Source organism: Dromiciops gliroides, chromosome 5, assembly GCF_019393635.1.
Source record: "Dromiciops gliroides isolate mDroGli1 chromosome 5, mDroGli1.pri, whole genome shotgun sequence".
NCBI classification, from domain to species: Eukaryota; Metazoa; Chordata; class Mammalia; order Microbiotheria; family Microbiotheriidae; genus Dromiciops; species Dromiciops gliroides.
In genome coordinates, this window is record NC_057865.1 from 136,935,699 (window position 1) to 136,954,402 (window position 18,704).

The 18,704-nt window shown below is 38.1% G+C and overlaps 1 protein-coding gene and 1 pseudogene across 1 annotated transcript; both read right to left on the reverse strand.

Moving 5' to 3' along the window:
- Window positions 1–1,270: 1,270 nt before the first annotated feature.
- LOC122728826 lies at window positions 1,271–2,006 on the reverse strand (annotated as a pseudogene).
- A 64-nt stretch (window positions 2,007–2,070) lies between these two features.
- LOC122729597 (fasciculation and elongation protein zeta-1-like) lies at window positions 2,071–2,432 on the reverse strand. The gene has a single exon (XM_043968560.1). The coding sequence runs from the start codon at window positions 2,430–2,432 to the stop codon at window positions 2,112–2,114; it is 321 nt and encodes a 106-aa protein (XP_043824495.1). The 3' UTR covers window positions 2,071–2,111.
- Window positions 2,433–18,704: the final 16,272 nt, after the last annotated feature.

Here is an 18,704-nt window from a genome sequence, read left to right on the forward strand (position 1 = left end):
AGGTATCATTGCCTTTTTCAAACAGCAAACTTTTAACCATGTTTAACCAGTGTTATCTATGGATATGGGATGTCAGTATTTCTCCAAACTCTTACAAACCACTTTGGGGGCATTTTGTATAAATAGCTGATATATTTCTTCCTCTCTTACTCCAACCCCATGAGAAAAAATCCTATTAACCTTACCATCATTAAGAAGATAATCCTATCTGGCCTACATGCCTAAATTCCGTTCATTTTTTTTAGCAATAAAACTGAGAAGCATGCTTCTTTTGGGAACAGGAAAAGAAAAGTGAAAAAGAGGTACAGGTGCCAACAGAGATAATGCTGCCTTTATTGCTATTGCTTTTATAATAAACATGCAGTAGTTTGATTTTCACTGCAACTAATATCTACACAAGAGATGTCCTTTCATCTCTCTAATAAATAGCAGTTAGACAACATTTAACAAGAGGGGTTTTTTTTTTAATAGCTGAAGTTTTAGGCAATGAAGAGACACTCTAACTTTTATCTAAATGAAGGGTCTCAATCCTCATAAGTTGAAAAGCATAGTACTAGGAATGTGGGTCTGAAGTGGGATGAAACAGGCATCATACCTCAATCTGAAATAAATGTAGAAGGTCTAGTCTGGAACTGTGTTTTCTGTATGACCCCAGAAGGTTAGATCAGTTTGAGGACTGAGGCCAGGTCTGAGTCTACCTGAGGACCTGGGGGCCCAAGATAATAATGATTATAATGATGATGATAATTATAATACCTTACCTTTATATAGCAATTTAATGTGTATAAAACGTTGTCCTTAACAATGGCTTTTTGGGGGTAGCAAGGTGGCACAATGGATAGAGCACTGGCTCTGGATTCAGGAGGACCTGAGTTCAAATCCAGCCTGAGACACTTAACACTTACTAGCTGTGTGACCCTGGGAAAGTCACTTAACCCTCATTGCCCCACAAAAAAAAAAAATGGCTTTGTAAAGTAGGTAAGATGTGTATTATTTTTTTAATTAAATGAGTGTTTATTTCAAAATTAGTCTCATAGTGTAAGCTGGGTTTTGAGGGCTGGAACAGAGAGGAATAGACATCACTAGCCCTGCCCCTCATTCATGCATCCAATGATTACTAGGACTATAAACAACGGCAAAGGATCCCGCGTTTGCTCATGTTTAATCCAGGTTATGCTATACACATTGAAATACACGTTGGAGGCTACATGGTGTCATGCAGTCCCTGTCCCAGCTACCGCCTGAAGTTGGGGTGCTCCGGAGGACAAGGTTAAGTAGGAAAAATGTAGTCCGTTAGCAATGTAGCACCTTCTCATTATCTTCCTTCATGGCAAAGAGAATGTTTGTCAGCATCTGCAGATCTTCCACTGATGGAGGTGAAACCTTCTTTTCATAGGGGATGGCTGTGTTCAGATACTGTTTATCAGTTCCTGAGTTGCCAAAGGTCTGCCGAATACCAGTCTGCAGGATGTTGGAGATCCCCTCCATGCTGAAGCGCTTGAGGGGCATCTGGTTTCCTTTTTCATTTCGGCTACTCTGCAGGCTCAACCCTTTCTCTTTCCATCTCTTCTTCATCAGCTTTCTCTGCTCTTTCTGTTCTGGACCTCAGTAAGCACGGTGATAAAAGAATTCTTCACTTCCTTCTCAAACTCCAGCTAATCATGCCTGGCAAGCTGTTGTAGCAGTTCCTCAGAGTAATAGCGGATAGCACCTTCCATACGATCCAACAGCTCACCCAGCTCGGACCCTGACATATGTCTCAGTCCTTCATAAGAGCACTTGTTGTTGAAGGTCTGTGTCAATGCTTGCATTTCTTACAAGAGGATGGAATCTGCCTGGGATGAAGTTTCCCCTCTATCCTCCTCCAAAACTTCCTCTTCAATCTCAGGGTCCGGGGAGTTCTGCATCATCTCCTCAATCTCTTCAATTACCTGATCTGCTGTGAGTAGAGCTCTCTCATTAATACCAGAGTCATTTTCACTCTTCTCATTGAACTCTTCCTCTTCCTTCTCATGGATCTCAGTGTCTGAGACATTGCCATTCAGAGCCTTGATGTTTGGTTCCCTCCAGTCTTCCCCAAGTGAAGGGATGTAATTTTCCGTCAGAGCATCTCAAACTTCCTCATCCTGTAGATTCTCTTCTTCCTCCTGGATCTGCAACTGATTCTTCACAGGGGCCAAGTTCTCAGTCTTGGCATTATAGTTTCGAAAGCAGACATTGAGCTTCTCATCAAACTCATTCACAAGATCCTCCATGGACTTGAAGCTAATAATTTCAGAGGAGAAATTTCCAAGCTCAGAAAGAGAGGGGGGGTCTTCTAGGTGGTGGGGAGAAGAGCCATAGAAGCATCGAGGTTTCTCATCCCTGTCCTCCGAATAGCAGGGTCGCAAGTCCTCAAATTCTTCATCTAGGCTCACCAATGGGGCCTCCATGTTGCACAGGTTTAGACCAAGAGCAAATTTTACGTTGACCTTATCTCTGAAGCTCCTGGCAGAGGGAGGCGGATCCCGGGGCTCAGCCGGACACCTCCATCCACAGGCCCGGGCGGGTTAGGGTTAGCACTTCCCCCCAACTGCACCAGCAGCTCCTCTCCCCCTCCCTGATGTGTATTATTATAATGCCCATTTTGCAGATGAGAAAACACAGGCTAAGAAGGATTAAATGACTTATCCATAACACAGCCAGAGGGGCAGCTAGGTGGCACAGTGGATAGAGCACTGGCCCTGGATTCAGGAGGACCTGAGTTCAAATCCAGCCTCAGACACTTAACACTTACTATCTGTGTGACCCTGGGCAAGTCACTTAACCCCAATTGCCTCACTAAAAAAAAATAAAAATAAAAAAAGCTAAAAAAAACCCAAAAACATAACACAGCCAGAGCTTATACCTAAATCTTTTATAAATTTAGGGCTAGAAGGAACCTTAGAAGCCATCTAGTTTAACTCTCTCATTTTACAGATGAGAAAACATAGGCTGAGAAATGAAGTGATTCACCCACAGTCAGACAGCTAAAAGTGTGGAAGGCAGGCCTTGAACGCAGGGCTTTCTTCCTCTGCCAGGATGCTCTCTTCTTTGGATCTCCTAACTCTTGCTGTTCTTTTTCATTAAACCATAATTCCTCATTCTGATCTCTTAGAATCTACCAATGAGGGTCTGAATAAGCCCCAAAATCATTCCAGCATTTTCAGAGACCTCCACATAAAGACATTATCATCTCCTTCCTGTCCCTGTGAGGGAGTGCCTACTGTATAATTGGCCCCATTTTTATTAATAAGGAACCAGAAAGGGAGAAAAAAGTCTTTTCTGTGTGTCTTTGTATCTCCAGCGCCCTGCAGAATCAGAAGCCCTAGACCAGTGATTTCATCGGTGACATTTCCTACACCAATGCATAGCAACAGCTCCTCTATAAATTATGAATCAATCAATGAATGAAGAAGCACCTGTTCAGTGTTTCCTATGTGCCAACAAACGAGATAGTCCCTACCCTCAAGGAGAGCTTTTTTAATAGAGAAAAACAATACACGAAGGGAATTTGGGGGTGGAGTAGGTTGAGAATGCCTGTGGTGGCATGGTTTGGAAATGAATGGAAAATAATAGCATGGCCTACACACATGCAAGATGAGTCAGAAGTTTACATAACAGAACCCAGTGTTCTAGAGTCAGAGTCCAAATTCTAATGGCAGGAGGATGAAATGGATGGTTATAATTCAGGTGATATGGTTTGAAAATTAGTTTTAGGAGAGATGTTTGGGGAATTGATACATTAAATGAATTTTCTGTGTATAAAAAGGAAGACTTGAACCACAGTCTTCAAGCTGAGCTCATTTTACACACACACAAACACATATATATATATATATATATATATATATATATGCCACACTGCCTCTCCTGTTTTACACCTTGCAGGCATTAAATAAATACCTGTTGAATGGAATTGAATTGGCACGTGATTATGTAGTAATAAAAACAGAACTATAACCAAAACCTAGAAACCTAAATGTCTAATCTTATCAACATACTGTCATGCAATGTCCTTAAGATTGTTTGTCCCAGAGGCACAATGGGCATTTACATAATTCCTTAAGCTTGGCAAATCATTTTATATTTTTTAATTCTTGCTTCATTTCTTCCAGGAATTCCACCAGAGCTTGTGGCCCATCTGTGAATTCTTTGATTTGTCATTGATACTGTCATCCTCTCTTTTTGGGTTTGTTTCCTGAGCATTATGGCTCCATGATATTTTGTATCATTGGTGGTTTATTCAGTTTACCCATTTCTCCAGCCTTACTTCCTGAATTAAGACTTTACGAAGGGGGGGGGGCAGCTAGGTGGTGCAGTGGATAAAGCACCTGCCCGGGATTCAGGAGGACCTGAGTTCAAATCCAGCCTCAGCCACTTGACACTTACTAGCTGTGTGACCCTGGGCAAGTCACTTAACCCCAATTGCCTCACCAAAAAAAAGAAAAGAAAAGAAGAAAGAAAAAAATACTTTATGAAGGGGCCAGGCTCAGTATACATCTGGAAGGAATGGTGGGACCTTCTTTGGTCCTGATATGTACCATTATAGATAATATATAATGAGTACTGTGTTCTTCAAGAACTTCAAGGGTGACAGAACAGGTGCTGCACTGAGGGGGTGATCTATAGCTGTGCTGGGCCAGTCTACAAAGGCCAATCTACTGGATCAGTCTGCCTGGAATAGTGAGTATGGAACAGTTTTATCATTGATGCATCTTGATCATTGCCTTCATGTTGCAAGCTTCGGAGTCCTCATTTAGGGTCAAAGCAATATATTTGTAGGCTCCTGGGTTCCTGGGCCCTATCCTGGTCCAGGATACAGCCGTCACCCACCCCCAACACAGTTTCAAGCTTTAGGCTTCCCTGGTTCACCTTTGGTCCATACTCTGGATGCTCTCACCAGCACATTGCCTATATTACTTTATCTGATACTCATAATAACACTATGACATAGGTCACCACAGGTATTATTATCCCTATTTTATACATAAAGGAAACTGAGGCTCAGAGAAGTTAGTTAAGTGACTTGCCTATTAACATAGGGTTAGTGTCAGAGGTAAGATTCAAGTTAGGTCTCTTCTGACAGTGTTCTTTCCATTATTTCATGGTACTTCCCCAACTCAAGATTCTTTGGATGAATTCTACTTCATTGAATCATTTGATATTTTGCTAAACTCAATTTTATAAGGATAAACATTTATTAAACCCTTCTATCCCGATCTCATCCTATTTTGCTGTGTATATGCCTCTTCAATCATTCTCTCTAATTTTCAATCTCTCCTTATGTAAGGGTTCCCCTATAAACAAGTTGAGGCCACCCCAATTTTTTTGTTTGTCTTTTTGTTTTGGTTTGTTTCTGTTTTGGTTTTTTTTTGGTTTTTTTGGTTGGGGCAATGGGGGTTAAGTGACTTGCCCAGGGTCACAAAGCTAGTAAGTGTCAAGCGTCTGAGGCTGAATTTGAACTCAGGTACTCCTGAATCCAGGGCTGGTGCTTTATCCACTGCACCACCTAGCTGCCCTACACCCCTACTTTTAAAAAATCATTTGACCCCCTCCCCCATCTCCTCAAGTTATCATCCTATACACATTCTTCTTTTAAATAGCCAAACTCCTAGAAAGAAGTTTTCTTCATTTCTTGCCTCCATTTCCTTATTTCCTACTGACTTCCCATCTCTTACAATCTTGCTTCTGACCCAACTACTCATATGAAAGAGCTCTTTCCAAGGTCTTTCCAATGATCTCTTAGCTGCTAACTTCACTGGCTTTTTATAATTTCCATTCTGTGAGAACAAATTGCTAAAAGTTCCATTTTCACTTGGACACAAAACTGCTACATTAAGAATGGTAGGGGCAGCTAGGTGGCGCAGTGGATAGAGCACTGGCCCTGGAGTCAGGAGTACCTGAGTTTAAATCCAGCCTCAGACACTTAACACTTACTAACTGTGTGACCCTGGGCAAGTCACTTAACCCCAATTGCCTTACTAAAAAAAATTTTTTAATTAAAAAAAAAAAAAGAATGGTAGGGGCAGCTAGGTGGCGCAGTGGATAGAGCACCAGCCCTAGAGTCAGGAGTACCTGAGTTCAAATCCAGCCTCAGACACTTAGCACTTACTAGCTGTGTGACCCTGGGCAAATCACTTAACCCTCATTGCCCCACCAAAAAAAATTAATAATAATTTTTTTTAAATGTATAACCTATATCAGATTGCTTGCTGTCTTGGGGAGGGGAGAGTGAGGGGAAGGTGGGAGAAAAATTTGAATCTAGAAATCTTATGAAAATAAATGTTGAAAACTATTTCTACATGTAACTAGAAAATAATAAAATACTTTTATGATAAGAAAAGGAATGGTAGACATCACAAACTCTAGTATGGTTTGATATGGATAGTAGTAGAAAGTACCCTGGTCTTGGAGTCAAAAAAAACCTGAGTATAAATCCATTTCTGCCATTTACTAGCTATAAGACTGTGGGCAAATTACTTAACCTCTCTGAACTTCCATTTCCCCATAAATAACACTAAAATTGGGGAAAAGAATATTTTCATTATTTCTATTACAAGAGGGTCACGAGATTCAAAAGACATAAAGAAAGTAAAGTGCTTTGCAAGCCTCAAAGAATCATATTAATGTAAGTTATTATTATGGATGCAGCATATATTTTCTCCTAAAAATGTAGGCTCACTGGGGGACCACAATAAAATGTTGTCATAGCAATAAATTCAATTGTTAGTGTTCTTCCTCCAGGCAAAACTAAATTCCAAAGGAATATATTCTTTGGAATGAGAAAAAATTAAAGTGACAGTTCTTTATTTAATACTCAGGACTTCTACAACATGAGTACTCCCCCTACTACTCCAGCAAATATAGATCAGGTCTACTGTTATAGCCCTCTGCTAGAATAACCATCAAGAGTTGGGCATAGTGATGTGTAATCTTAGTCTTGGGGGAGGCTAAGATTGGTAAGTTGATTAAGCTTGAGAGTTCTGAATTGCAGAGTCCTGAGCTAACCAGGTATCTGACTGACAATTATATCAGTTGATATATTTGACCAATACATCTGGAACCAATATGGTGAACCCCTAAGAATGAAAAGCCACCAGATTGCCTAAGAAGAGACAAAATTGACCCAGGTCAGAAACAGAGAAAGTCAAAGATCTCATGCCAATCAGTGGTGGGACCACAAATAGCTACAGAACTTCCAGATAGAGAGATCCAGTATGAAAAACGAAGATGGAAAATGGAAGAAGGATGAAGAAGGAGGAGGGGGAATAAAAGAAAGATGGAAGTTACCCAATAAGGTAGATTAAAGGTATATTTATCTTTCTGCATATAAGGATATGTAATATCCAAGGCACTGATTCTTATATATCTTATATAATATATATATTCTTTTACATATATGTTATAATATATATAGTGCATTCTCTCATTGCACTCTAATGGTATTAAATTACTATCATATGGTATTTGCTTGAGGCAAAAAAGTTATAAAATTAAAATAACTTTTTTCCAATTAAATTAACTCAGTGATGCATATCAAAAGTATTGTCATACATACTCTTTTTGTCACCAAGTATTTATTATGTGCCGATATGGCACATGGCAATGTCCTAGGTAGTGTAGGAATAAAAAGTGTAAGTCCCATTCCCTGCCTTTGAGAATCTTAGTCTCCTGTCAGGGAGACAAAACCACTATGTAGGCAATTACAGTACAAAATAGCAAATGGTAATTGTGAAATGAGTGTATAGGATAAAGAAAGTGCTAATGGAGGAGGGAGGAAGGAGATGTCACTGTGTCCTACACTGGCTAAAGAAGGATTTTGAAGAAGGTAGACCTTGAACTTGAGGCAGCGGTAGAATTTGATTAGGTAAAGAGGATAAGGGAAGGTACAACAGGCTAAGACAACAACAGAAAAGTGGAGGAACTGTGAACAAGCAAGGCATATTCAAAAGACAGTAAGAAAACCAATCTAGAAAGAACAAAGTGATCAAGTTAGAGATTATGAGGAAATAAAGTTATAAAAACAAATTGTAGGTAGGTTTTTGAGGACCTTGAATGTCAAAGACATTTTTTATCCTTTCAGCAATGAAGAATCATTAAAAATTCCCAAGCAAAGAGAGTGATGAACACAGAATTTTAGGAAGATTATTATTGTGGACAGGATATATTGGCAGGGGAGAGATTGCATTCAAGATCAATTGGGAAACTTCCAGCCATGAGCTCATAAGGGCATGATCCAGTGCCACAGTACTAAGAATAAAAAGGAAAGAAGAAGAACAACAACAACAACAAACAAAACAAAACCATGATTTGTTGACTAGCTGAGTAAGAAAAAGGAAAGGAAATACTGAAGGATAATTCCAAGATTTTAATCTTATATCACTGACAAATGAGGAGATGCCTGGATGATAAGAGAGGGTAAGGAATTGGAAGTTTGAAGAAGAAGATGTGTTTGATTTTAGCAATACTGAGTTTGAGATAATTGTAAGACATCCAAGTAGAAATGTGTAATAACCAGTTAAGATATGGGACTATGGGGGGAAGCTAGGTGGTACAGTAGATAGAGCACTAGCCCTGGATTCAGAAGAACCTGAGTTCAAATCTGGCCTCAGACACTTGACACTTACTAGCTGTGTGACCCTGGGCAAGTCACTTAACCCTCATTGCCCTGGAAAAAAAATATATGGGACTGTGGTTTGGGAAAGTTATTTAGCCTGGACCCACACAAAAATTACGGAGAGTTCAAAGAGAGAAGAGTAAAAGCTTCAAGGACTGAACCTTAAAGATCAATGAAAGGAAGCAGGAAGAAGATGGACCGACAAAAGGTTTTGAGAACAAGTGAACTGAATTGAACTGAACTGGAAAAAAAAAAACAAAAGAAAGATAAGAAAAGAAATGGAGGGAGAAGAAGGAAGAAATAAGCATTTATGAAGCACCTGCTATGTGCCTGGCACTATACTGAGTATATTACAAATATTATCTTATTTCATCAGGATAGTACAGTGGCAGAGACTAAAGGAAAAGATAAGTCTGTGAAAGAAGTGGCAAATGCTCCAGACTGGGCAAGAAAAATTATAAATGAGGGGGAAAAGCTATTAAAATAGTAACTAGGAGATGGCCTAATCAGTTTGAAATAGTTTAAGGAGTAGATGGTGAGAAAATAAAGGAAGTTTAGCAGTAAAAAGAATAGAAATCGAACAATACATTAAGAAGGCAGCTGGATCAAACAAAGTTGTCATTTTGTTTTTCCAAGATAGGGAAGAGTTGTGCTTGTTTGAAATGAATCAATAACTCAGCTACTACCAAAAAGCTAATGACATCCTAAGCTACATTAAGAGAGGCATAGTTTCTGGAATGAGGGAGATAATAGTCCTACTTCACCATGCCCTGGTCAGAACACAACTGAAGTATTACGTTTTTGTTCTGGGTACCCCATCTTAAGAGGAACATTATTAGCAAGATAGTGTGTGTCCAGAGGAAAGTTACTAGGATAGTGAGATAAATGGAGACCAGGCCATATGAGAAGAGAATGAAAGAATTGGCAAATGATTGCTTGTGAGGGGTGAGGAGGAGGTGTCTTGGTGACTGTAAACTATGACATATGAAGATCGATTGAAGAAACTGAGGATGTTTATCCTGGAGAAAAGATGAATTAAATGGTAACTTTGTTCAAGTATTCAAATGGAGTTTTTTGGTTGAATAATGATGATGAAGATGATAATGACAACAACAATAATAATGACAATTTTTCTGCTTGGTCCCACAAGTAGGACTAATCCGATGAAAATATTAGAGAAACAGATTTGAGTTGACTGTAAGACAAAGCTTCTTAAAAATTAGGGCTGTCCAAAAGTGAAATACATAGTCTTAAAAGATGATAGTTTCCCCATCATTGGAGTGCCTCAAGCAGATGCTGGATGATCTACTTGTCAGGGAATTTGTCTAGGGAACGGTTGCTCAAATACTGACTACAAAATTGTATCTCAAGAAGGAGAGGAGGTGACTAAAATTGTTAAGTGATATAGAAAGCTCAAAATGGCAAAAATTGATAAATACTATAGGAGGGATGCTTTGTAATTATAATGATTAAACTTGGCTGGAGAAGAGCTGAGAAAAAGCACATCACTCACTTTAAAGAGGTGGAAACTCTAGGTATAGAATATTGCCTATGTCATCAGACATAATCAATGTGTCGTTGAGCTGCTTCCCCCCCTTTTTTCCTTTTTTCTTTCTTGTTACAAACTGACTTGGTAGAGAAGTAAAGATCTATTTCAAAATGAAGATAATGGGGAAAAATGCTATCAATAAAATAACATTTAAAGAAAAAGCACAGTAGGCACTTCAGCATGTTTGTTGAATTGAACTGAATTGGCAATTAGAAGGTAATAGGTGACCTTGGGAAGAACTGTTTCAGTAGAAAGGTGGGAACAGAAGCCAGATTGCAGAGAGCTTATGAGTGAGTGAGTGGGTGGTGAGAAAGTGTAGTTTTGTTCTACAATAGGATTTTGTACTTTACAAAAGGATTCACCATAGGATTCCCTCAACATGTCTATTAAAAACTTGCTTCCCTTGAGCAAAACAGAAGGCAACCCACTCCCTATAGCAGCAACCTTTTGGGAGCTGTGACATCTTAGCATTATTATTTACTTGATTTCTTGACACTCCCACCAACCTCCAAAAAAGCATTCTTTTTTTTTTTAAACAAGTAAAGCAAAATTGATTTTGTGCTGAGAATTTCTCAGCATCCTGTTACATAATAGAATATTCCTGGATTGCTGAAGTTGGAAATCATTGCCCCCTGCAAAAACAATATCTAAGTGGTAGTATGTTAGATAAGGGATGGGGATGTTTTCTTCCATATTTGTCCTTTGCTACAGGCTCAGAACATTATAGAGCTCCTAAATGAAGTCCATAATCACTTTAAAAAAAAAAAGAGTTTGGTCTACCTATTAATACAGGAAAAAACAAAGAAAACTTATTGTCCACTATAGTTTATGATATATGGCCATGGTATAATACTATTAATAATAATAATATGAAGAAGAAAAAGGAGGAGGAAGAGGACTAGCACTTATATAGAACTTCAGGTGCTTTCCTTGTGATAGCTCATTTGATCTTCATAACAATCCTGTGAGGTAGGTGCTATTATTTTCCTCATTTTGCAGATAAAGAAACTGACACTGAAAGAAGTTAAATGACTTGCCCAAGGACCAGTAGCTGGTAAGTATCTGTAGCAAAATTTGAACTCAGATCTTCCTATCTCCAAGTCCATCATTCTAGTCACTGTTCCACCTAGCTGCCAAATATGCGACTTGATAGTCAACCCACAGACCTCATGCATTTTGATGTCATTTGGAGAATGGGCTAGATCACATTTGGGAAATTGTATAGCTCTACATAATAGAGATTTGCAATTTCATGTATAATCCTCTTCTCTTGTACATATGGAAATCATCATGTTATTTGGTGTTTGTTAAATTCAGAATAAAAATAAATACAATTGTAAAAAAAAAAAAATGTGTCAGGCTTCTAACCACCCCCAAGCTACTCTGAAACAAAAACCTATCTTCAAAACAAAACAAAAACATCAGTATTCTTCACAGTATCATAGATCTAGAGGGGTAAGAGAAGTCTAATCCCACTCTATTTTACTCAAGGGAAACAAAGTAACTCACCCAAGGCAAATATGAAAAGGCTTAAAACCCAGGTCCTCTGACTCCAGACTTAGTGGTCTTTCTCTGCTTCAACATGGTCTCCCAAGCGACAGGTTCTAAAGAATTAAAGTTGTCACTCCCCAAAAGACAAAGGAGACGGGTGTGGGGTTGAGGGTGAACTGGCTATATCATATTACCAGTAAAGTAGTGTTCAGAAGTGCTGTACCTGTGTGACTGTAAAGTGAACTGACCTAGTAACATAGGGAGAGTAACTGGCAATCAATGGGCAGCCCACATGGGTGTCCCATTGTTATCGGCCCCAGGTTGAGTTCTAGAAGAAGAGCCCTTGTTGCAAAAAAGAATTTAGAAACATGAAAATTAAATGGCTATTTAGTACCAACTTGTAGGAATGAGACCAAAAAGTGCAATGTCATACTCTATAAAAAGATAGTTATTTTATTCTTTTAAAAAATAATAGATAAGGGGCAGCTAGGTGGTACAGTTGATAGAGCACCGACCCTGGATTCAGGAGGACCTGAGTTCAAATCCGGCCTCAGACCCTTGACACTTACTAACTGTGTGACCCTGGGCAAGTCACTTAACCCCCATTGCCTGACCAAAAAAAAAAAATAGATAAAAAGAAGGGATCAGAAAAAAAAAAATCAGAAAAAAAAGGGTTTTTTTCCCCATAAGCTGACCAGAAATGGCACTTAGAGGTCTTTTTTTTTTTAATTCCACTTAGCTAGAACAAATATCTGACTTATAGCTACTGAGCATTCTATGTCACAGAAAAGTTTATTTCTAATTATGTCACTTGTTAAGACATTTTGGAACATTAGATTTACCCACTAAGTACAGGTTCATGTGGGTCTTTTTCCCATTTTGATGAGAATCAGATATTCAGTCTAGTTTTTAAAGTCTCCTCCACAAAATAATTTTCATCAGATGTTGTGGGAAAAGGAATAGACTGATTATTGATTCCAGATGTCTAGTCAACAGGTCTTCAATATCCTTGAGTATTTAGCCCTACTTCATTTGTTGTTTTTAATCCAATTTCCATTGGTACCTATCTAATCTAGCATTTATGGAGTACCTGCTATGTGTCAGTCACTATGTTCCATAGTAGTGATATAGAGACAAAACACAAAACCTCCCTGTCCTCAAGAACCTTACATTCTATTGGCATAACATGCCAAGGACAATGCTTCATGCTCTAGACATTAAATTTTACATAATTTCTGCATGAGTGCAGCAATAAAAGGAAAAGGCCTTTTTGTTTTTATTTTAGTCCATGATGAACAGGCTTCATATCTATGCACATATTTATATATGTGAAATGAGAATGAATATATATATATATATATACATACACATACACCCATAATTGGAAGAAAATATTCCTTCTGCTCAAGAGATAACAGGATTTTTACTATATCTAACACTGTCCTATTACTTTCCGTTAAAAGGAACTGAACATAAGAAACAAATAAATAGTGAAGGGAAGTGATACATAAAATTTAATAATTCATGACAAATTTGTTTCCGGATATACTATGGAGGAAATCTAATTTGCATATTTTCTTCCAATTGCCTCTTGCAGCTTTCCTAAATTGTCAGGATGGTTTGTCCTACCCATGATCATAACAAATGATTTCTTCTCTGTATTCATTTGAATGTTTTCTAAGCTATTAAAAACGTCACCAAAAAGGCTCAATTCCATCTTGTCGATGACATGGCTTGAAATGACTTCTTCATTATCACTCATAAAGATGAAAAATGAGCAAACACAATGGAATTTGCCACAATGCAAATTGCTGTACAATGCTCCATAAATATATTTTGCATGAATGTACAAAGTTGAACATGCCTTGGTACAAACTAAGGCTGAGTGACTAATTTCTATGCAGCATTATTTAGGTCAAACAGAGGGAAATGGCACTAGCAGAGGAATGCAGGGAGCTGGTACTCAAGTTAAAGGAAAGAAATCGTTGAATGTGAATATTGCAACATCTTTGCTCTTAATACACAATTCCTTTTCTTAATTCACTGGAACCTTGCTCTAACACTCTGCCAGTGTACGGTAAACCCAAATTGGAGCCTCTCCAAGGAGATTAATTGCTAAAAGTAACAAAACCAGATCTTACAATAACACTGTCCCATATCTTGGGACCTGAGCATAGTGCTATTTAGCTAGGTTTGAGTATTCTATTTATGTCTAGATGAGTGGATAAGCAGGCAGGTAATCACTCCAAACAGAATTGTTTTGCCATGATTCAGATTATATCTTCACAGTACAAAGTGGCCTAGGGAGGTGTCAAGAGAGTGAGCCAATCTGGATTATTCAGGCCACAGAAGGAATTCTTTAGACCTGAAATATGCAGTTTAGCTATCTATACTGATTAAAACATCTAAAGAGCTTTTGAATTCTTTCATTCATTTGTGTTGCATTGCAAGCCTCCTGTCAACCAAACCAGACCACAGAGCAGTCAAGCTAGACAATATCTGCAGCTAAACAATTATTTCATGGTCTCCATTTAGTGTAAAATACTCAAAGCACAGAAGGGAACTGGCCTTATAGCAGAGAATCAGATGAGAATCAGATTGAACATCTGGGTTCAAATCTGGTCTTTACTAGTTAAGTCTTTTTTTTTTTTTAACATGGGCATATCACCTATTATCTCTGGGTCTGTTTCTTCATTGGTAAAATGAGAGGTTTGGACTAGATCCCCTGAGATTCATGACCTTAGAAAATATATACTTTGTTAACTATATTTTAAGGTGTTTTGTTTCCTTTCTAATTCTATGCATTTACACACATTATTGTGAAAGAAGCCCATAGACTTCAGCAGACTAGCAATGGGTCCATGACACAAATTAGATTAAGAATGCCAAGATCAGATGATCTCTAATGTCCCTCCTGGCTCTACTCCTATAATCAAATGAGCAGTACTACAATCCATTCAATTTTATGCTTGTATATTTAATCCTAAAACAACTTTCACAGAGCTACCTGGCACTCAGTAGCTGGATGGGCCTGGGAGAGTCACTAAGACTCTATGAGTCTCTGTTCTCTCATCTGGAAAATGGGGGAAATAGTAACACCTACATCACAGGATTGTTGTGAACATCAAATTAGATAAGGTGTGTCAAGCATTTTGCAAATCTTAAAGCACTGTATAATTAATTGTGAGTTAAGATTAAAAGTCATTGTCATAGCTATTCTTCTCATCCACTGTAATTGTTCATTTTCCATTTTTAAAATGCTATCACAACAACAGTCATGTAGCACAGAGAACCAAATAAAATGAAATCAGTTTTCCTTTACCCCAAGTTTCTCTGCAATGTCCTATTATGGAATTTTTTTTGTTAGAAATGCTGGGCTAGATACCAATATATCCTCCTTTGAATTAGAAAATAAAACCACAGACCACTCTATCTCTGGAGGCTATTAGTGTGTTAGCCATCCTATTAAAGTTAAATTTATGTATTTCCGCTGCTGAAACCATATGTATTGCCTAGCTGCTCTCTCAGACAGCAGATTTGTAAAGCTGAAACTAAATAGTATGAAATATACTATATAAGAAAGTCCAAATTCATTAGATTGCTGAAATATATCATTTTTTCATAACATGACTTCTTAAAGTGCCAAGATCCCATGTTATTCAGTATCCTTATTGTGGCTAACAATTGATTAATATTCATTTGATTAATATTTCATTTAACCTACAAAAACATTTATGAAATACCTACTACATATAAAGCACCATTCTTGGCATGATGAGGGGGTATACAGAGATGAACATGAAATGGTCCTTACACTCAAGAGAATTTACAGTCTGCTGTGGGGTAATAATTTTGGTTCCTTCATCTGCAAAATGGGGACAATAATACTAATATTCCCTACCTTTCACAGGATTGGTGTGAAATGTGATCTATTCCTGCTCTTTTCTGGTACTCAGTCTCTTCTGCTATAGAATGAAGGAACTGTACTAGATCGGGTGGTATAAAGATCAAAAAGAAGTTGATCCCTGCAGGTCACACATTGACTACACACTACAAATGCACATGATCTATGTTGTATTGTATTTCTATTTCTTTTGTTCATAATTTTTAAAAATTTCTTAATGGCATTTTTCATTTGGTTCAGGCTTTACTCCTGGGAGAGTTTTGCCTGCTGAGAGTTTGATACCTCTGAACTAGATAATCTCTTGAGCTTCCTTCCAGTCCTACCACTATGTGATTTATTTTGCCAATCAAAGGGTTTTAAAGAATTGCTGGGCTGTGAAAAAGAGTTCTGTGTTGTATATTTTACTGTGCTCCTGGTTTGTAAAGGAAATATAGAGGGGGAAATGGGCTTTCATCTTCATATAAAATAGAGCAGGATGTTTCTAGTTACAAGTTCATACAACATTATACAGCTTGACAACACATTTCCAAGCTAGAATACCTATCAATCAAGTTGGCTTTAACACTGCATCTACAGCTGTGTGGATTGCTTTCATGGTAAAGAAGGTGCAACTAAAATAAATCAAGACCAAATCAAATGAAATTTGATCCCTTTTTCTCCCTTTGGGAATATTAGAATCCATGTAATGAACTACTGATCCCTAATGGAATTTCTGCTGAACAGACAACATAAGCTGAGCAACACAGCAAGTTCAGTTGACTCTCCTGAGCTAAATCAAAATATTGTGGTACAGGGGGCGGCTAGGTGGCGCAGTGGATAAAGCACTGGCCTTGGATTCAGGAGGACCTGAGTTCAAATCTGGCCTCAGACACTTGACACTTACTAGCTGTGTGACCTTGGGCAAGTCACTTCACCTTCATTGCCCTACAAAAAAAAAACAAACAAACAAACAAACAAACAAACAAACAAAAATATTGTGATACAGGGGCAGCCAGGTGGCACAGTGGATAAAGCACCAGCCCTGGATTCAGGAGGACCTGAGTTCAAATCTGGCCTCAGACACTTGACACTTACTAGCTGTGTGACCCTGGACAAGTCATTTAACCCTCATTGCCCTGCCCTCCCCCCCCCCAAATATTGTGGTACAAGGAAACAGCACAGGTCTGGGATGGCAGAGAAGGAATTCAGGGTCATGAATCTTGGGTTCAAATTCTGGTTCAGCAAACTAACTAGCATTTTTACTTTGGGCAATTCCCTTCTCTTACAAGGGCCTTAGTTTTCTTATCTTTAAAATAGAAAGAGAAATAGGACTCAGTGATCATTAAGCACCTTCTGGCTCTAATGTTCTATTACTGAATGATTATTCCTTGTAATATATATTTCTATTCCAAGGGAAATGACTTAAGAAAAATAACATGTAATTTCTATGACAATGACTTTAACACTCAAGCTTTGGAGTTTTGGGTGCTTTGGGGTTTTTTGAAACTCTAGGAAATCATAGAATGCTGAAGATGAAAGAAGTTTTGTTGTTGTTCAGTTGTGTCCAACTCTTTGTGATCCCATTTTGGTGTTTTCTTGGCAAAAACACTGGAGTGGTTTACCATTTCCTTCTCCAATTCATTTTAGAAATGAGTAACTAAGGCAGACAGGGTTAAGTGACTTGTCCAGGGTCACACAGCTAGTAACTATCTGAGGCCAGATTCAAACTCATCAAGATGAGTCTTACTGGTTTCCAAGACCCAGTGTTCTATCCACTCTATCACCTAAAGCTTCCCTAAGGAAGAAGCTTTAGAAATTCTTTAATTTGACCCTCCCAATTTACAGATGAAGAAACTGAGGAAAAGAGGCTTAGTGATTTTAATTTCACATAACTCATTAGTCACAGAGCCCAGACTAAAACCCAAGTCTCTTGGTTCCTAATTGAGTGTTAATTTTGAAATACAAGTCCAGTAGCTATTCTTTTCACATTTGATATTGGAATCATTCCTAAAATAGTAAAGTATATAATTTTAGAAAGTGTTACTTACTAATAATGGCTAGCAACCTTAAGCTACCCTAAGTGGCTACTGCAAATTTCATTGCCTGAATTGTACAGAAAGGGAAATTAAGGCTTGGGAAGGCTTAATGACACCCAAAATTGAAAAGATGGAAGCATCATTCTAAACCCCAACTCAGGTTTTTTACTCTAAGTTTTGTGCTCTTTATATTACAACACTTTACCTCTTTGTTATAATAATGCAATTGATTATAATACTGCAATTGATCCTCCACTTCTGTGGAATATTACTGTATCATCAGGGACATGATAGCCTACTGTCTGGTAGGGATGGCAGCTTCAACCCTAGCTTGTGTTCATTTGTTACCACCCTATAATATGATTAAGCAGCAGGGTCAGTAATATCTGGGAATATACCCTTGAAATTTTCAGCTTGATGTCACCCATATAAAAACTGGTTGTGCCATGGCTTAAACCACTTATATTTCCTCTTGCAGGAATGAAAAGAGACTGTGGGAATATGTTTAATGTTATTATGTATATATAACCTATATCAGATTGCCTGCTGTCTAGGGGAGGGGGGGAGGGAAGGGAGGGAGGGAGAAAAAATTGAAATTTGAAATCTTATATAAACAAATGTTGAAAACTATTTACATGTACCTGGAAATAATAAAATACTTTTATTTAAAAAAAGAAAAGAAAAGAGACTGTGACCTAACTGTATAGCAATTATAGATTAAAACAGTTAATGATTAAAATTCAGGCAGTCAGCATTCTTCACACCCACTCATCTAGTTGGTTGCACCAAAGTAACACCTATAAACATTAATTATACTTCAGAGACATAGAATTAAGATGACCCCGAGTGAAGACGTCTACCTGGATTTTTATAGGAGCTTTTTTTCTAGGATGAGTACATCCACTTTGCTACAGTTATGTAGAAAGAATGAGGCTTCGTTATCATCCAAGATTAAAATGGCATATGCTAAAATCTAAACTAAATTCCTTTTTCACATACCTTTCCTCATTCAAAATCTATCATAAGTGGAATGTTAATTAACATTCCAATGGCATGCCCATGGGAGAAAGGACTCCCCAGAGTGCTTAGGCCCTGAGACATGGGTAT

What these genes read in the sequence shown, in the direction of transcription:
- LOC122729597 (XM_043968560.1), bottom strand. Translation starts at nt 2,432, where the DNA reads ATGGAGGCCCCATTGGTGAGCCTAGATGAAGAATTTGAGGACTTGCGA.